We start from the raw sequence: 20,956 nt of genomic DNA, 5'->3' as shown, positions 1-20,956 counted from the left end.
ATCTTAAGTCAAACGTCAGCACAAAATATAATAAAAATGAGTTGGACAGTCTTTATGTTGAATCAGGTTTGGTTTCCTTGTTCTACCTGACTGAGTTAACTGAGGTAGGGCACAGCAGGAATTTCCTGCTCAAAATACGGAGCAGCCCGACTGGGGTAGTACCTCGACCTTACAGAAGATCACAGCAAAATAATACTGTTTTCAAGCAGTATTGTGTTCCTGTTGGTGAGTAAGGTGACCAGAGCTCCTGGGGGGATTGGGGATTGGGTCGGCAACGCGCTTGCGATGCTTCTGGTGTTGCAGGTGTCTATAGGCTACGGTAATCGCTTACCATCAGGTGAGCCGTAAGCTTGTTTGTCGACCTAGTGACATATAAAAAAAAAAAAAAAAACTTTCTAAATGATTATCTTCGACGAATGTTTAAACATCACCTGCATCACCGCTTTTTGCTTTAAGTAACTGATGACTGTATTTTTATAACTATGACAACAAAAAAGTGTATGTTTATTTATGTACACACCTAAGAAATATTTACTTACGAAGTAAGTTATAAACTTGACTTCTTTATAATATTATATATATATATATATATATATATATATATATATATATATATATATATATATATTGTAAACAAGTTGCTAGAATATGCAGGGACAGCTGACTAAAAGAGTATGATGTGTCACCTGTCTAAATTTTAGCGTAATCAGAGCCACTTCGCAACTCGTATAGTTTTACTTTATCCTATAGTCATACTACAATTCTCCTATCAGACGTCTAGCTTTATCTCATCCCTTGATAAACTGTTGCGAGCTACCTATGTAATGACAACTAACGGCAGCGGTGAAACTAAACGTGTTTCTTGCAATTGTTCGGAATACGCTCTCGAATCTTCAGGTATGACGTTCATGTGTGTCAGTAATGTGTTCGCCACAATTAAAGACGATGATGTGTGTGACGTTTCAAAACACTATCGACATGATTTAGTACGGAGCTCGGCTGTAGAAGATTTGTTGATGTCGAGGACAAACGCTTCCAGACTTTCTATATATCGCCTGCAAATGGAATAAAACATTATCTGCGTCACTTTTTTTTTTTGTTCTTTTGTTTGTTTTTTTTCGTTTGTTGTTTTTTTTGACTTTGTAAGCCTTTCGAATATTATAAAAATACTTCAAAGAATACAACATAACTGCCTTCATACGTCAAGCTTTCAATGTAACGTCACGATTTTTGTCACAAGTTACGTGGTAACGTTGTATATTCACATTAGAAAATTGTTTAAGATGAAAAAAAAAGCGGTTCACTTCATCTATTAAAGAATCATTTGAATTTAATTGAATGGATGTGTCAAACTTTCGATTATTGTTTTCTAAGTGGAACGGAACATCATCTGCATCACTATTTTTTGCGTCAAAGTTACTTTTATACGAGTATGTAGGTACATTAAAGTAACTTTCTGTCTCTCTCGACGTGTTGGCAACTTATATGATCGTATCGTAATCTACACAATCTATTTCACCCTACCTAATTTGTGTTTTAATTGTCCATCCTAATTATTATTATACTAATAGGATAAAATTATATCTGCGCACTGGTTTACGATTAGGTTATATTTGTAACAAAAGTATAATGTTTTCTCTACAATGTTGATAGTCTCCAATTGCTATTCTGTCTATCTCTATCTATCTATTTATCCCCAAAAAATACACTAAAATCGGTTACGACTAATGCATATTTATACAAGATTTTTTATAAAATAGTCAAAAACTAAACAAGACTAGCCGGAATATAAAAGCTAAATTTATTATTTATCTTTATGCAATAACTATTTCAATATGTATACTTATTTAAGAGGTATTTATAGTAGTGAGACACCTACCTATGGCCTTTACATCTATTGCAGATGTTTCAAGCAGAGTAATCCATGTTTGTTTCACCGCTCTTGAGATTGCGATGGCAGAGTGTTCTCTTCACAGATTTCAACCACCTTGCTTGGGTTTGACTTTATTGTCGTTTACTAAACGAAGCTCTCGCGACGATAACATAACTTAAACGCACACACTTATTCTAAAATTATTGCTAAATTTACAATTGACCTTCATTTATTACAAACTACGTACGTACATTAGCAGAATGTTTTTTGAGATCACTGTAGACTTCCCAACTAAGATTTCTGTCGTTGACTAGATTTGACTAGACTTAGGAAATACAGTATTCTAACCACTACTGCAGGCGACGAACGGGGTGCGTAGTAGGCGCTACTTAATGCACCTCCAGTAATGCCCCTGTGCCCGTGTCGGACGGGGATGGGAACCCGATCCTGTTAGACACGGCGCCGTCGGAATTATTTAGAGGTGAGCCGGACAGTCCTCATTGAGGAGAAATCTGGCCTTTTCGCCGAGGCCATCCTGTTGCTGGAGAGATCCTGTTGCCTGCAGATCACTGCAGTATGTCCTGCAGTATGAACCACTTCGTAAATCACGCGGAAATTATAACAATAATGGAAGGGTGGATTATATACATAAAGTTGTACAGGAAATGAATACACACTCGCTCATAAAAACGTTTGGTAGTTCAAACCATCATCATTTCATTCGCCAGACGTTTGCAGCTGCGTCGCATCGTTTTCATTGTATCTATAAATAACTGAGAAGGTCAAACTGCAGATTCTTCTTATTCAGGCAGTCCTTAAAACTTCCACAAACGTATGATGGTTTCTAACTCACATTGAAATCTTTTTTGCCTTGCTCTGTGTCATACATCAGTTTCCTATCGTTTACTTTTAAGTGTGGAATATAAGAATATTAAATTAAGAAAGGAAAGGTCTATTAAATGGACACGTTATAAATTGTGTCACTTACAATTCCTTTTTCTTTTCAATGGTTCATCGTCAGTTATGTTCTCACTGTTGAACTGCACTGGAACTGTTGGATGAAATCAACGTCATCGCCAACCTGCAGGAAATATTTGAATCATTACAATAGAACAATTTTCTGTTAAGTTTTTTTTTAATAATTCCATTCTTATACCCAGCGGTAAACTTTGACTAACACTGTTATTTTGATAATACTATAGTTTCAATTAAAACATTCATAAACGGGATATTTACCATGTTTTTTATTTTCATTTTGCGGAACTCGATAATTCGGCAGGAACACGTTCACGAGAAAAAAAATGTTTCAATTATTCCTTTCGACATATGTTTAGTATGAAACAAAGTACATTTTAGTCCATATCACGTCTGACACGACACTTTGTATGGCAAAGTTGCTTTCAATTAAACGCTCTACTACTCAAACTGAAATAGTCTTAGTCGTTTAATGAAACACTTTTTTCGGATTTTATCGCGGTTTATTATCAACTTTTGATTCCCGACGTTTCGGATACTTTACAACAACCATGGTCACGGGAGGACTGAGGTGTCAGCCGTCCTAACGTTACAAAGTTATTCGAAACTACCCGACATACATCAATATTTTATTTAGTCCTATCTACGCAGAATGTGCTAATTGAGTCTTCAATCTGTGGTAAATTATGCTTGGTTTTTGATTTAATTATATTAATAATGGGGTCCCAAGCAGGTGGTAATGCCAGCCATCTTCTCTATTGAAATTTGGATGTTTTTTAATTTCAATAGCCTCACGGATCATCCTTGGTTGGAACCGGTGTTCTTTTGCGAGGATCTGTGGTTTATCGAATCTAATATAATGGCTAGCTGTGTCTAGACTGTGTTCACAGATTGCAGACTTAGTATAGCGACGATGTTTCAAGTCAGCTATATGTTCTTTAACGCGAGTTTTGATTGATCGTTTTGTTTGTCCTATATAAGAGAGACCACAGTCACAATCAAGCTTGTAAACTCCTGCATCTTGTAAGGGTATATGACACTTGACAGATGGTAAAAATTGACTTATCGTTTTTGGCGGCTTGAAAAAAGTCTTTATAGAAGCTCGCTTTAAGATAAAGCCAATCTTGTCAGTGACCCCTTTCATAAAAGGTAGCACAGCAGGTACTCGTTCGACGGTGGCTGGTTTCACACGTTCACTGCGATGAGGACGCGGTACCCGAAGCTTGTTGTCTCGCAGTACTTGCTTGACATGTTGAAGTTCGGTCTCCAGGTGTCGCTCATCGCAGATCCCTCGTGCTCTCTGAAACAAAGATTTACCCACGGTAGCTAACTGTGTTGGATGATGGTGTGATTCACCGTTTAAGTACCTATCCGTATGGGTATGCTTTCTATACACTGTATGGCTTAAGGTATTGTTGGGATTACGGATGACTAATACATCTAAGAAAGCTAAAGATTTATTTGCCTCCAACTCCATTGTGAATTGAATTTTGGAATTTATGGAGTTAAGATGGTGTAAGAATATGGATACTTTATCAGATGGTAATATTGTGAAAGTATCATCTACATACCGTTTGTAGAACCTGGGTGTTATGGGCGAGGTACGCAGAGCAGTCTCCTCGAAGTCCTCCATAAATATGTCGGCAACAACGGGGGATACTGGTAAGCCCATCGCTACGCCATCTACTTGCTTGTAGAACTGATTATTCCACAACATGTAGCCAGATGTAAGGCAATGCTTGAGAAGGTCAGCATATTCTATCGGCATGTCATTTTCCTTCAGCTTTCTTGACACAATACTAATGCAATCTTCAACCGGTAAGCATGTAAAGAGTGATTGCACATCAAAACTAACCATAGTTTCATTGTCACTGAGATGTAGATGTTTGATCTCATTAACAAAGTGGTACGAATCCCGTGTATGTGCTCTGGTTTGTCCACGCAGTGGCGAAAGTACATGGGCAACATGTTTAGCCAGTCTGTAGGTTGGTGAGTCGATCTGGCTTACAATTGGACAGAGTGGAGCATTAGCCTTGTGTATTTTTGGCAAACCATACAGCTTAGGTGGTTTTGGACAAGAAGGCATCAAAGATTTGACGTCTAGATTCAACGACTCGGAGTACTTTTTAATTAGATTAGTAGTAATTTTCAAAATCTTGTTAGTTGGATCGGCTTTGATATTTGTGTAAGTGCTTTCATCCGATAATAGTTGTTGAATTTTATCATTGTAATCTGACGTATCCATCACAACCGTTGCATTACCCTTATCCGCACGAAGAACCGTTAATTCACGTCTGTTTCGTAGATTTAATAAGGCTTTTAATTGTAACACTGTTATTTTGATAATACTATATTTTGAATACTAATATTATTTTTAAAACACAAGTCATAGACAATGTAACTCAGTAACTCTGATAATCTGTTCAATACCCTCGATTAGTCCTCTGTGGGCTATCTCCAAAACAATCTATACATATATACAGTCTGTATCACTTTTTTCGATTTATTATTGTTATGGAACAAAGAGTTCTATTTCATTTCTATTTGGTATTGACTCCGCTAAGATCCCAACATTTTCTTTATCTTTCTCCAAGCAACATAATCAGCTCATTCAAACCATGGGTCGACTGATAACACTTTTTATTATGTTTCAATTAAAACATTCATAAACGGGATATTTACCATGTTTTTTATTTTCATTTTGCGGAACTCGATAACTCGGCAGGGATACGTTCACGAGAAAAAAAATGTTTCAATTATTCCTTTCGACATATGTTTAGTATGAAACAAAGTACATTTTAGTCCATATCACGTCTGACACGACAATTTGTATGGCAAAGTTGCGTTCAATCAAACGCTCTACTACTCAAACTGAAATAGTCCAAGTCGGATTAAATATCATCTGCATCACTTAGATTTTGTTTTTTTTTTTTTTGTATGATACATCATTAAAAATGTAGTAAAATATGCTTGAAACTGAGAAGAAAATTAAGGTGTTCCTTCAGTTCACGATATTTGCGTTGATTGTTTTATTATATTTATATAGTAGTCATTCTTTTACAATTAATAATAAAAATGTACTTGTCTCATTGATGTAAGATATTATATTTTAATTACAAAGAGTAGACATCGCGATAGCGATCCTCTGTGTAACCATTCAGACAACTATTGCACGACTGGCTCGGGCTGTGTGGACAAGAGTAAAGCTGCTATGCGACATATACATACTCACGACAAATAAACTGAAATCCTATTAGTTTTCACTTTTAAGTAATCATCTTTTTTTTAGAAATGAAAGTTATATAATATTTCTCAAGTTGTTATTATCTACAAATTAAAACGTCATCTGCATCACTTTAGGTACGTTTTCTGTTCTTGTTAACTTCGATATAAAAAGAGGGCTTGTGTTGCTTCAAGTTTCAGTATATGAGGTACCAACACTTCCAGCATGGCGATGTAGAATCGTTCTTACTATCAAAGAATAGTGCTTTAAAGAGATAATCCTCGCAGTTCATAGCGTAGCTGACTCGACGTGTGATCAAATAGTCGCTGAGAGATTCAAACTCCTATCATAATCAAACTTTCATCTTCTAATCTCGTCACTACCAAAAATACAGTCAACGGAAACAATATCTGCATCACTCGGCTTCAGTAGTACGTGTTGTTTACAAACGTCGAAAAAAGGTTACAAGCTTCTTACATGGCATTTTCTTCATTTAACACAACTTTAATATGCATTCAAGCTTGAAATTTCAGTACCCCCGAAGACGGTATTGTCTTGTGTTCTCTGCAACAGTTTTTCATCAACACAGTTGTTTCTCTTATGTTGTATACAAAGATGCAAACAAAACCTCGTGGAAACTTGGAAGAATGAGTCAAATCCTGCAGCACTTAGTAAACAGAGCGAAAAAGAAGAATCTCCAGAGAAATTCCGGTGAAATTGGAAAATAAAAATAGCGATAAAATTCTGAAATCATATTTAAATAAGTTGGACAGTCTTTATGTTGAATAAGGTTTCCTTGTTTTACCTGACTTCCTGAATTATTATCTTCGACGTGTGTTAAAATACCATCTGCATCATCTCTCTGACATTTGTTTCTCTTAGTTCTTTGTACTGCTTTTAGCCGCAAAGCAGATAGACGCTTTCGAAATACTGTGAAATATATTTCATTTATGTTCCACCCTCATTCAAATATACCAATCAAATATATAATATATAAAAACTTTGTTGTTTCAGGGAATAATCGGAGTATTCGCAGCCGCTTTATTCTTTATCGTAGGTATCACTGTCAGGCTTTCTTTATTAGTTTCTCACATATTATATGGTACTTCAACATTTTATGAATGTAGATATTTAATGACTAGGGGTCATTCAAGTACGCTGCTACACACACATTGATTGTTGTATACCTTCTTATGTTTATTTATATGAGTCCTCAAGGACGCCTGTTCTAAGAAGCATGCTCCGCATATATCCCAAGTGAACGTACCACAATGGTCGATCATATGTTTTTGTTTTTTAGGGAATCAAAATAAAGAAACACACAATTACACACAGTACAAGTCAAATTATTTAATGTGAGAAGTTTTAAAAATTCGTTGGTGACCGGGTGTACATCATCACATCGCTTGAAAATGGAATAAAACATGCAACCGCAACATGCAATCCGCCAACCCGCATTGGAGCAGCGTGGTGGATTAAGCTCTGATCCTTCTTCTACATGGAGAAAGAGGCCTATGCCCAGTAGTGGGATATTACAGGCTGAAGCGTTAAGCATTATTTTTATATATGGCCAACTTTTGCATTGGCATATATAGCTCATGTTTACGTCGAGAATTGGTCCGAAGTACACTGTCACAAGTTTTAAATAGATGTATGTTCTTCTTTACAAACATACCCGATTCGTAAATGTATAAACAAGGAAAGGAAAGGACGCGGAGCGATTTAAAAAGTGGTTTACAGCTGTCCCGATAACCAGCTCCACATAATGATCTCAGACATTTTTTTTGGACTTTAAAGATCTTATCTGCGTCTACAGAGTTTCCCCACAGTATGACACCATAGCGTAGGTTTGATGAGACATAGCCGTGGTAAGTAATTTATTCTAAATTAAAGTATAGGAACATTTATAAAATATCAGAGGAGCGTAACACAATATATAGACATAAAAAGAAAAAAGACTTGTCGACTTTTAGACAACAGAAGCTGTTTTACACAATAAACGCATAAACAAAAATTTAGCCATCTTGATAAATGGGCGTTATAAACATATAGCTATAATATATAGCTAATATATATACCTTCCAATCGCAATACTTGTCTACTTGTATCCCTAAAAAAGATGTCGATTCTACTGGTGTGGGAAACCATAAAAAAACACTTTTTTATATTAAATAATTTATTTAGTAGCAGAGCGCGCACAATCGTTTTGGCGTCTAGGCAGGGAGAGAGAAGTAGTGTTGCCAGAGATAACATACTTTAGTCTCTGATTCCATAGACCACACAAACAATATAATATTAACATTATTACAATTGTTTAATTTTTATGTTGAAATGTATTAATTTAACATAAATTGGCGAGCCAACACAAACAAATCCACCTTAGTAGCATTTTAGCAATAATTTTACATTGAAGAAAAGAAATCCAGAAAATTAATACAAATTATTTATCTTATATTAGACATCATTAGACTAATCTTACAGTATGCTTCTCAAATTATCCTGCTTAGTAACAGTAACAACATAACAAAGTAGGTGAAGTGTGAGTAAGTGAGCAACCACTATTCCTATATAAGAAGACGATACATTACATTTATAGTTTTTCTACATAATATCATAACTAAACATTTAAATTTTCATATTATAATCTTACTCTTAGTAAGTGAGCTTTACAAAGATCCTATATTTGACAAGCGACGCTAATGAACTAGTAGGTCTACAACTAAATATTAAATTTCCTTAAAGTACAACACAAAAAAAATAATTATCTTTCAACTTTCATTATAGATAGGCAATACAGCTACCTTATTTATAGCTCTTCTGTGAGTATCTGCCCCAGATTTGCCTTCCACCACTCGTACCACACCGTCAGAGCTCCTGAATACATTCGTGACCCTAGCCAGGGGCCATTGCAACGGTGAACAATTTTCACCAACTAGTAATACTACATCACCAATTTTAACAAAACATCCTTTACTCACTATTGATTAAGTTTTTATTGAATTTTTTTCATTGATTATCGTTTCGGCAACTGAAAATATCTAGTTTATTTAACAGTAGCAGCAAAACATCACTACAATCTGGCTCTGTGCTCTTGTAGTTTATTGTATATGCGAAATAATACAATGGTCACAGGCAGTTGTTCAACCTCACTTCTGAAATTGCTTTTATCTAAAAATTATCTGCATCACTCGCTTGTAGTGTTTTTTTGTCCAACATTTCAAGCAATCTTAAGTCAAATTCAGCACAAAATATAATGAAAAATGAGTTGGACAGTCTTTATGTTGAATCAGGTTTCCTTGATCTACCTGACTTTCTGAGTGATTGTCTTCGACGAATGTTTAAACATCAGTTGCATCACTGCTTTTTGCTTTTAGTAACTGATGACTGTATTTTGATAACTCTGACAACAAAAAGTGTGTGTGTATTTATGTACGCACGTAAGAAGTATTTACTTACGAAGCAAGATGTTACTTACGAAGTAAGAAGTAACCACCATACCTGGTGGTCATTCGCTATCCACCACCTGCGACCCCGTTGGTAACTTGTAACACAGCCCCATCAGTACTAAGTTGTTTTGGTTGATGTAATTGAAGTCGGTTTTTTTTTCATTTTCGAGCAAAACAATTACCCTACAAATGAAGTGAAAGTTAAATATACTTCTCAAATTGTTATTTTCTAAGTATGAAAACGTTATCTGCATCACTCTTTCATTGCATTGGTTTCTTCTTAACTTCGAAATAAAAGATCGATTATATATTTACTTATACTTTTCTCAATGACACACGACTCAACATTCTAACGGCGATTGTAATTTTGCAGCTCCTGGTGTGTCGGCGACGTCGCAGACGCCGTCCGTGGTCACAGTCTCCACTGTTTCTCAGCTCAAGTGGTTATTCTTAGCTTGGCGTTTCAGTTGACGTTCTGTCTTATTCGAACACGGCATCCTCTAATTCATGAAAATTGTATAATTGTCTTAAATAACGGTTGTCAATCCGCAACTTAATTTGCGTCCACTGCTACAATCAGTCACGTTTTACTCCCCGTCTGCGAGTTCTTCATCTCGCCATACTACCAACTTTGGTGTAACAACCTATAGATAAATATTTATAGAAGGAGTTTTAAGAATTAAGTAAGAGTTGGACCTAAGCGAACATGACTTTCAATAAACCTCGAGGATTAAGAGAAGGAATAAAAACACAATCTGCAACACTATCTTACTCTTCCTCCGTCTCCATTAAAGACGATCGTAAGCAGCATATATTGCACGGTGCAAGCTGCCTCCCACCGTATTCTTGATGACATCAGACCATCTTGCTGGTGTCCTCCCTTTGGCGTGTTTCCCTTCAACTTGACACAGCGTTATAAGCTTCTCAAGACTATGCTTAGGAGACCGCATAATATGCCCGAAGAAGGTAAGGGCCCGCTCCATGCAGATCAATGAGAGTCGCTTGGTGATATTGAGCTCTTGTAAAATTGACTCGTTCGTCCTCATGGCAGTCCAAGGGATTCGGGGTTGTCTTCACCAACACCACATTTCGAATGCATTGATCTTACTGCAATCGCGACTTCTGAGGCACCAAGTTTATGAGTCATACAAAAATACATAGAACACAAGAGCTCGGACCAGACGGACTTTGGTTTTGCGATGGATACCATGATTCCTCCATATCTTGTTTACTTTGGTCATTGCACTTTTAGCAATTCCAGCACGTCGGCGAATTTCATCAGTGCAGCTACCCACATTATTTATAAAATAGACAAACTCATTGGCTTTTTCATAGGTAATTAAGTCGATTCGAGTGAAGTAGAATTTGAGCTCTATCTACAACCATAATTTTGGTCTTTGTATAATTAATTTTAAGAAGCTTGGCACTTTCAACTTCAATTTTCTTCAGCAGAACTGCCATCTCCTCTTAATCCAAAGCTAGTAGCGTCGTATCGGCAGCATATCTTAGGTTCATTATCTTCTGACCACCTACTGTGACGCCCCCATCCCAGCTATCCAACGCTATCCTCATTATGTACTCGCCATATAGATTGAATAGCTTCGGTGACAGAATACAACCTTGACGTACGCCACGTTCAGTGTGGAAGGATTTTGACAAATGGTTTTCCAATTTCACGAAACTGCTTTCATCGAGGTACAGATTCTGTATCAAGAAAGTGAGATGAGGAGGAACACCCATTTCCTATCAAAACGCAAAGCATTGTGCACAAATTTTCTACACATTATACAACACAGCAAGCGTTCTTAGCTCTGCGCTTACTGACACAGTCTGTGTGCTCCTGTAGAGAGCCTCCACAAAAGATTTGATAGCTACAGGTACTCATTTCAAAGCGTGAGCAAAGTCTAATTATAGATTTCGAAAACATTTTCGATATCCTTTAGTACGGGGGTCGGCTGTGGATCATTCGTCGATGTCTAAGACAAACACTTGCTGACTTTCTCCAAATAGAATAAAACATTATCTGCATCACTTTAGTTTTTAAATCTTTTGGCTCGTAAACTTGCATTAGGTCTAATGGCTGGCCTTCACCGGTAAAGGGGTGATAGTGACCTTTCGAAGAAAAGGAGCCAATTATGAGTGGAGTTTGTGTTTTAGTGTAATTTTGTAAGTGACAAAAAGACTCTCAATACATATTTCATATTTTTTAGATTTTTTTTAATCCCATGCCGTTCACGAGTATAACATAAGAAAATAACTATAGCATATAAGATGGCAAATAAGCTTCTCGTTCCTTTAAGGACTCAGTATCAATCACAGCTAACCAAGTCTGACAGCTGTCAAAAATGTCTTGCACTGGAGTCTTGTATCTTTGAGCAAGGATTCAAAGTGTCAATGAAGGTTCTCGGTAAATAATGCGTCTTCCTGAAAAGCGTCACTTTCATTATTTGTCGAAATACTTATTTGTTCAGATACTTTCATAGATAGCAAAAGTACGATCGATCTAACCGCCTTTTTGAAATCGTGGATCGCTTCAGGTCAGACATATTTTTTTAATACTTGTTTGCTGTGTTTGAACCTTACTATGTAAATCATTGTGTTCTAAGGGAGATATAACATCATCTGCATCACTTGTTCTGTGTGTTTGTGGAGTTTTTTTTGCAGAGCGAATGAAAAGTGCAAAAAAAAGGAACTGATACAGTGTAAGTTTCAATTAAAAGTTCCTTCAAACTTATTTCGTGTGTTGTCAGTATTATCTCTAAAACGTTGTTCATATACTAGATTTGCGTTTTATTTTATTTATATAATTACCATTCTATTATAATTAAAAATAAAAAAGTACTAGTCTCATTGATGCAAGATGTAATATTTTAATTACAAAGAGTAGACATCGCGAGAGCTATCCTTTATGTAACCATCCAGACAACTGTGATTGCACGACTGGCTCGGGCTGCGTGAACAAGAGTAAAGCCGCTATGCGACATATACATACTCACGGCAAGGGCAACAACATTGATTGATTGTTGGGCACTATGGGAAAGATGATTGCACACTACTCGCGGATGTTCCTCTGCTATTCTAACCGTCGATGCTTTGGTCGGTAACGGATGAACAGTTTCCGCAAGACTACCATACATATATACACAAACATTGCGATGCGGAAGGTTCTATATACCTCACAATAATACGTATACAGTTTTGAGGCACTATCAAGGCCTCGGGATCATTAACGGAAAAATTGTACGGCGACGTGCACGAAACTTTGAACATTTACGAAAAATTTCGGCGAAACTGGAAAATAATAATTCAAAATAAAAATTGAAAAATCATATTAAAATAGTCAGTCAAGTCGGTCAGTCTTTATGTTGAATCAGGTTTTCTTGTTCTAAAACAATTTCTGCATCACTCAACTTCAGTAGTGTGTGTTGTTCATAGCGTAGTTTACTCGGCGTGTGAACAAATAGTCGCTGAGAGATTCAAACTCCTATCATAATCAAACTATCATCTTCTAATCTCGTCACTACCAAAAATACAGTCAACGAAAACAATATCTGCATCACTCGGCTTCATTAATGTGTGTGGCTTACAAACGTCGAACAAAGGTTGCAAGCTTTTTCTTCGTTTAACACAACTTGAATAAGCGTTCAAGGTTGAAATGTCAGTACCTCCAAAGACGGTATTCTCTTGTGCTCTCTGCAACAGTTTTTCATCAACACAGTTGTTTCTTTTAGGTTGTCTACAAAGGTGTGCAAATAAAACCTCATGGAAACTTGGAAAAATAAGTCAAATCCTGCAGCACGTAGTAAACAAAGCGAAAAAGAAAAAACTCCAGAGGAATTTCGGCGAAATTGGAAAATAAAAATTAGAAATAAAATTCTGAAATCATATTTAAGTGAGTTGGACAGACTTTATGTTGAATGGGGTATCCTTGTTCTACCTTCGAGTTCCTGAATTATTGTCTTCGACGTGTGTAAAAACATCATCTGCATCACTCCTTCGAGTATTTGTATTTTATTTTTCTTTTTACTTCTTTTAGCAGCAAATCAGATGCTTTCGAAATACTGTGAAATATATTTCATTTTTATTTCACTCTCATTCTTTTTTACTATTTAACACAGTTCCCTTTCTCGGCTTCTTCTTTGAATTACAATTTAGGCAATCATCTGCGTTGGTGCTTCTCGCAGAGCTGATGAAAGCCGCAAAAAAAACTAAAGTAAGGAGAGAAAGAAAGAAATGTCGGAGTGAATAAAAAAATGTTCCTCTAAATTATTTCGTATGTTGTTAGTATTGTTGCAAATCTTGTGGTTGAACTCTGGCTTTGGCATTATTCTAAGAAAGCTTTTTAATATTTGTACTTTATACGACAACAGTGTTTCGACTCGTTAGGTTTCCCGCCAACGGTTATTGTAGTATTTGTAGTTTTATTCACTAATCATTTTTTATTTAACGTAAATTACTATCTGCACATTTAGGCCTTTTATTATTTCCCATTTTTTTACATTAAAATTACCACAGTATTCATAAATTCATTTTGTTTGATATTAAAAGTAAACAATATTTGTATTAATTTCCATCATCATGTTATACTTTTTAACGGTATTTATTCATTAGTTTTAATGTATAAACCTATGAACTATAATATGAACATACTATCTGCATTACGCCAAATATCATTTTTAAATTTCAATCAAAATAACACGATTTGCTTATATTCAACTAATTCACTTAATAAGTAGTTAATTCTCAGTCTGAAGACTTCTCAGGTTGTCGCCACTCACAAGACCTGATTATCAAACTGTCGCAGATAAATCCCGACTCCAATCTCATACTTAGATAATCACCTTCTAATCACGTGACTACCAACAATACGATCAGTCAAAACAATATCTGATTGACAGCGATTGCAGCTTCGATTCATGATCCAGGGTCAAGCTCAGAGGTAATTTACGAAGCTGGCTCGCAATCAATTTACCGAACATTTCGAATTCATTCTCGTTCCCGTTCTCCGAATGCTGACTCAAATCCTGCGCTGTTTCCGACTGGTCGCTACGGTCGTCGAAATTACTCTTTTTTTGTTTCGCCGGCGCGGGATAAATCGTTGCGAGTGATGTAGTTAGCGGCGTTGCTATACCGACAGGGGGATTAAGAAATGGAGCGGACGTCGAGGTCGGCAGGATCCCGAACGGGGACGAAGTTTGATTGAGCCCGAAGGGCGTACTCGGGCGAGGGGACGGCGTGTTCAAAACGTAAGGAGTCGACAATCTAGTTGAACTACGACGTTTTCGAGGACATTTCTTTTCGGGTGATTTTCGTTCGCTCAGATCCTGAACGGTGTCGCTGTCGTCGCTCATCGATATTTCGAGTAGGCTGTTGTCCACCTGAAACAAAGAAAGTTCGCTACAAAGTTAGAATGTTAGAGCGCATGTCTAAGCTACGTAAATAAAGGCACTCACGGAGCTCGGAGTGACGATCGCCCGCAGAAACCTGTCTGCGTGCTCGAACCACGTGACGCTCGGCCGGTACGCATGCGCGCCCGCTTTTCTAGCCGCGCGAATTTTCTTAAACTCGACGCAGTACGACGATCGTATATTCTTTATCTTATTTTTCAGTTCCTTAACCGTTATATCCACTAGATTTAGCGTTTTTATTATCTCGACGTATCCCTGTTCGCGTACTTTCTTGTTCTTGTAGTTTTCCGACACAGGATTCCAGAGGTACTCGCGCTTCTCGTACTCGATTATCATCTGGATGGTGAGATCCTCGCTCCACTTGGGATTGGCTAGTATCGCGACCATTTCGTCTATATCATTTGTAAATATTTTGTTAAATTTATAGCGATAATATTTCGCGTGTTTACGAGCAGAGCTACTAGGATCACAGAAGGGTGCGGGCGTGTCGCATGCGCGCAGCATACTAAAAGCACATCGATGGGCCGACACCCCGCGCGGGGGGACTATTTCGGGAGTAGCCGATACGCAGCCGCGTGCTTTCAAGCATGCTATTTCCTCTCCGCAGCGCGACGCGGCCAAGCCGAAGTGAAATGGAGGATTTGTGACCGGCGACCGGCGACCGGAGAGCGAACGGACACATTCGCACATTGATACTTATTCGAACGTCTTTAGAAAGTTTATGCTATAAGCGGACTGAATTTTAACACCTACTGAGTTAGCTCTGAGCGAAGTCTAAACGCTTAGCAGATATTATAGGTACTTGGGCGCAATTTCTGTACGACACAAAATAAATATGCGGTATATTCTATAGGTAGATTAATCGCAATAATTATCTATAATGGAAGTTAATGGAAGTTAATGTCTGTTACTATAAACAAACTTTTTATAATTAAAAATAAGTTATTATAACGCTGATGCGCTTCCAAAATACTTTATGACTTTTCTGCCCTGTTATAAACTCGATTTCTCTGTTGGCTGTAATGATTTCGATGTAACTTTCACTGGCAGAGAGCCAATGCAAAAAGAAGTAACTTGACTTGAGTTAGATTCTCATTATAATAAGACAAATTTTATTTTAGACAAATAATTATATTCAACCTACCTGTAAAAAAATCAAAAGGATAAGTTACGGGTAACAACTTAAACCTACGTAAAAAGATAAAAATCTGATAGATCATATAATTAATATTAGCTGATATAAAATTAAATTAAATTGTTACTTTTCATATTTTGAATTATCTCACTAGGGACACGCACTGAGCGGGATGGGAGAGTGAGATCGAAAAAAGCATAACAAGACTTTCTCGACACTTGTTCCTATACGTTTTTTTTTATTTATTTATTTATTTATTCCGTGAACAGCTTTGGACTTTTCATATAATTATACTGGTGGATGCTGATTTCTCAATTCAAAAACTAGGAACCATTGAACGTTATTTGGTTGAATACCCATCGACGTACAATAATACACCGGTCAATCGCAGTTATTTCTTTAAATAGGTCACGTTTGTATCGGTCTTCGATGTTTCCAGTGTCGTATCAGCTGTTTTTTCCTTAATTAAATTTTTTTCACTAACAATTTCCGTATTATCATAATAATTAATGCTGCAATTTTTGATGCTTTGAAGATATCGAAACAGAATGAAATTACAAGAATATACTTACTTGTTTATTAGTGCTTCTAGTGCAATCCCTTTGTCACTTGTATAATTACATTTAATATAACTTTTTATAAATATGACTGTATATAATTCACTATATACAACACCTAATTGAACTCTTCAGGCTTTATCTCCACTTCACAAATCAGTTAACTTGCCTTCTCCGGTTAGCTTATTACCAACTTCAATAAAATACGAGGTTCTTAATTCAACTGCAGTTATAGATGAGTTCAAAAACGGAACGGTCATAAATTCGAAAAGTACAATTTGTTGATAAGCAAATACTCTCTTGGTATACGTCAAAGTTCCTCGGAGGTGACTTGTCACTGCCGAGCGTCATCACTGCGATGCTCGGCGATGACAACTCATGGAAGGCGATGGTCTCCTTCTGCGAGACAGTAATGTCCCAGAAGCAGAATGACGAGCGGGTAAAGGAGGAGGCCGCCGATGAGGCCTCCCTCCACAGGTGACTAACGGGGGTGCGTAGAAGGCGCTAATTAATGCGCCTCCAGTAACGCCCCTGTACCCGTGTCGGGCCGGGATGGGAACCCAGTTCTGCTGGACATGCCGTCGTCGGGATTGTTCAGGGGTGAGCCGGACAGTCCCCATGGAGGAGGAATCTGGCCTTTTCGCCGAGGCCAGCCTGTCGCTGGACTCCCCCAAGTGCTGAAGCTGACTTACGGTCTAGGAATGCCTACTCAGGCGTCCTGGACATCACCCGTAAATGGGTCCCCTGCGATATCAAAAAAAATGGTTTACGTTAAAACGTGATGTAAAGAGTAAATAAAAACAAATGATACTGCAAGAACCTCCAGCAGCACTAAATTATCGAAGATCATTCCTCCAGCAGCATTAAATTATCGAAGTCATTACGAAGCATGTAATGGCTTGTGGCGAAAATCTGTATTTGTGGAATGTGCCGTTAATTGACACTGTGATAAATTTTAGCGTAATCAGAGCCACGTCGCAACTCGTATAGTATCGACTTCATCCCATAATCATATAATTATTCTTCTATCAGACGCCGTGGCTAGCATCGTCTCATCACTTGATAAACGGTTGCGAGCTAACTATGTAATGACAACTGACGGCAGCGGTGAAACCAAACGTGTTTCTTGCAATTGTTCGGAACACGCTCTCGACTCTTCAGGTATGACGTTCATGTCTGTCAGTAATGTGTTTGCTACAATTAAAGACGATGGTGTGTGTGACGTCACAAAACATTAACATGATTATACATAACATCGACATGATTTAGTACGGAGGTCGGCTGTAGAACACTTTTTGACGTCGTAGACAAACGCTTTCAGACTTTCTACACATCGCCTGCAAATGGAATAAAACATTATCTGCGTCACTTAGTTTTAGAACAATGTTTGCAGTTATGCTAGTCGGCTGTTACCTATAACACAAGCATTAAGTTGCTTACTTTAGGAACAGACGACAGTGTGTGTATTGTGTAGATATTTATTTATTTATTTGAACAGGGTTGGAGTTTGACTTTGTAAACCTGCATGAGACAGCTGGCCGTCACTGATATTGTGGTGACAGACGAGTTTCCAAGAAAAGAAGCCTAATTATGTTCGGAGGTTGTGTTTTAGTATAAGTCACATAAACATTCTCAATCATTTCTGCATACTTCCTAATTGAGACAAACAACATATGAACCACTCCCAACTGTCTTTTTTCCTGCTTTTTATTGCAACCTTCAATGTTACGTCAACATCCTGTAACCTAATAAAAACTCTGGTGTAGTGGTGCGCTTAGGAGCGCCTCAACAGCAGCAGTTGCGGGTTTTATTCCCATTCGGGATGGATATGTGCACAGTAAAAATAGCGTAAAAATGAAAAACATTCTGAGACATTCTTAACTGAGAAAATATCTGGCTGAGAGTGAGTGGAGGTGAGATGAACACTTACCTTGTAGCAGTCCCATCTGTAAGCGCTGGATTGCAGCAAGGAGACCAGCAACATCAGCGTTTTGAAAATGAATTGCAGTGGGTGACATCAAGAAAGTCCACAATGGCAGCGTCAATAACGACCACTCTCCAAAGGGTGATAGAAAGGTCCCTGGAGAGACAAAACTAGTAGTCAGTATAGTGTATGTGGCAATATAGGTCTGTGTAGGTGATAGACGAGTTTCCAAGAAAAGAAGCCTAATTATGTTCGGAGGTTGTGTATTAGTAATGTAAGGTGACCGTGTGCTGACCCGTGTCTTATGGGGACCCGCTGCGAGTAACTTAGTCGCATCTTACAGCACCTGGTACTTGACTACTCGTACGACACTATTCTATTCTGCCGCTTGCCTACGGCTGTTGCTATTCTAGTCTGCCGGAAACCACATGACATATATTATTATTATCTCATTATTATTTTTTTCACAACAATTTATTAGTTTTGTATTTGAACATGCTTGGCTAAACTTGTGTTACTGCGATATAAGATTCGATAAGTAGCTACGCTTATGTTCTGTGATTAAGCTATGCTCAACAACAATAAATAATTACACTAATAAAACTACACATACTGACTAAACCAAGCTAAACCCACACTCTTAATCTAAAATTATTGCTAAATTTACATTTTACCTTAATTTATTACAAACTACGTGCATTAGCAGAATTACTTTTGAGATCGGTATAGACGAACCAACTATGATTTTTGTCGTTGACTAGTTTTGTCTAGACTGGCAACACCTTAGACGCAACACGGTATTCCTACCATTTTTAAGTTACGCCGTGGTTATTGCTCACAGCAATTTAATCGATCCGATTTCTCGATAATTATTCCTACTCTTAATATTTTATTCTCGCCCGTAACCGAATTATTGGTTCTAAAATAGAGTACTGGAATGGTTATATCGTTTTAGACATTTGGAGTAAGTTCTTATTGAATTTTTTTCATTTATTATCGTTTTGACAACCTAAAAATACATATTTTATTTAACAGTAGCAGCAAAACATCACTACAGTCTCGATCTGTGCTCTTGTAGTTTATTGTACATGCGAAATAATACAATGGTCACAGGCAGTTGTTCAACCTTACTTCTGAAATTGCTTTTTTCTAAACATTATCTGCATCACTGGCTTGTGGTGTTGGGTTGGGCTTTGTGCAGTCAGTGCATTTATACTTTATATCATCATTTTTTTTTATAAATATCTCAATTATCTTTTAGAGATTCCTGGTAATAACGAACACAAAATATTCAATTTTGAGCATTCGTTGTGCCCGAAGTTCATTTCATTTCTAAGTATTGAGTACAAAAGTATCGTTATCGAATGGTAATGTACTCGATACCACAAAGTATTGATACTGTTTTCGTGACCCTACATGTCAGTGGCGTTCGTTTAAAAAATAGTTTATTTGGCTCTTAAAAATGGATGACTTAATTGAAATTTTACGACAATATAATGTTATTTATAGTATAAAACATAAATAATATACTTTGACGGTTCGCAGGAAAGTGGACATAAGGTGCCAATCAAACCACTAATGGCAATTTCATGCGACGTTTCGATCCTTTATTGGATCATCAGATCAGGCATCTAAAATATGTATAAATATTGAAGAATTAACTATTTAATAGTTATTACTTGTTGTGTTGACATCTTGTTCACAAAATTTCTTCTACTATCGTGTCTACAACAACAAATTATATATGATATATAAACGAATACGCTGCATTGTAAAAGATCAAATTCTGCATACTACCAATGTACTAACTACTGGTTGAAAACTACAATTATTGTAATCCAAGCTTTACCTCACATGTATTAGAATCAATACATCTTCTATATCTTTATTTATTAATATTAAATTACATGTTCTAATTAGTTTTAAATTTTATCTTTTGTTAACGGCCGAAAACACGTCACTCTTTACGAATGTCAAAACTGTCAAAACCATTAATGTCTGATTGAATACAAATGTTACCTGTTAAATACTCATTAAAATGTTAAATGTTACCACTTACAATTTAAATTATTAATTTTCAAAATTTTATTTGTTTTCAGGAAAATTCCATACAGTTAATTATATTTCAGATTTATACTTCTTTAAATATCATTATACAAAATGCTCAAATTATTTGTGTCTGTTCTTTTATTCACTGTGTTATTTACTTTAATAAAAAACATTTCACTAATATTTCTTTTAAGCCAATTTCCCTCGTTATCTAATATTCTTGTATTTTCAAAATTAAAGTTATGATGCTGGTCAAAATGATGGGATGCTAAAGCAGTCTTATTGTCTTTTGCGGCGTTAATATTTTTACAATCGTTCTTATGTTGTTTGATTCTCGACACAAGAAATTATTTAGTTTGTCCTATA

General features: G+C 36.8%; 1 protein-coding gene and 1 pseudogene across 1 annotated transcript; both read right to left on the bottom strand.

Moving 5' to 3' along the window:
* Window positions 1-3,501: 3,501 nt before the first annotated feature.
* LOC123666930 lies at window positions 3,502-5,093 on the bottom strand (annotated as a pseudogene).
* Window positions 5,094-14,388: 9,295 nt separating this feature from the next.
* LOC123666929 lies at window positions 14,389-15,429 on the bottom strand. The gene is made up of 2 exons (XM_045600943.1): window positions 14,971-15,429; window positions 14,389-14,895 (listed from the first exon to the last, which is right to left on the bottom strand). The coding sequence occupies exons 1-2, from the start codon at window positions 15,427-15,429 to the stop codon at window positions 14,389-14,391; spliced, it is 966 nt and encodes a 321-aa protein (XP_045456899.1).
* Between the last annotated feature and the right edge of the window lie 5,527 nt (window positions 15,430-20,956).

Source organism: Melitaea cinxia, chromosome 27 (assembly GCF_905220565.1).
Source record: "Melitaea cinxia chromosome 27, ilMelCinx1.1, whole genome shotgun sequence".
Classification (NCBI taxonomy): Eukaryota; Metazoa; Arthropoda; class Insecta; order Lepidoptera; family Nymphalidae; genus Melitaea; species Melitaea cinxia.
The sequence above is the reverse complement of the archived record's forward strand: the minus strand, read 5'-3'. Positions and strand labels throughout refer to the sequence as shown.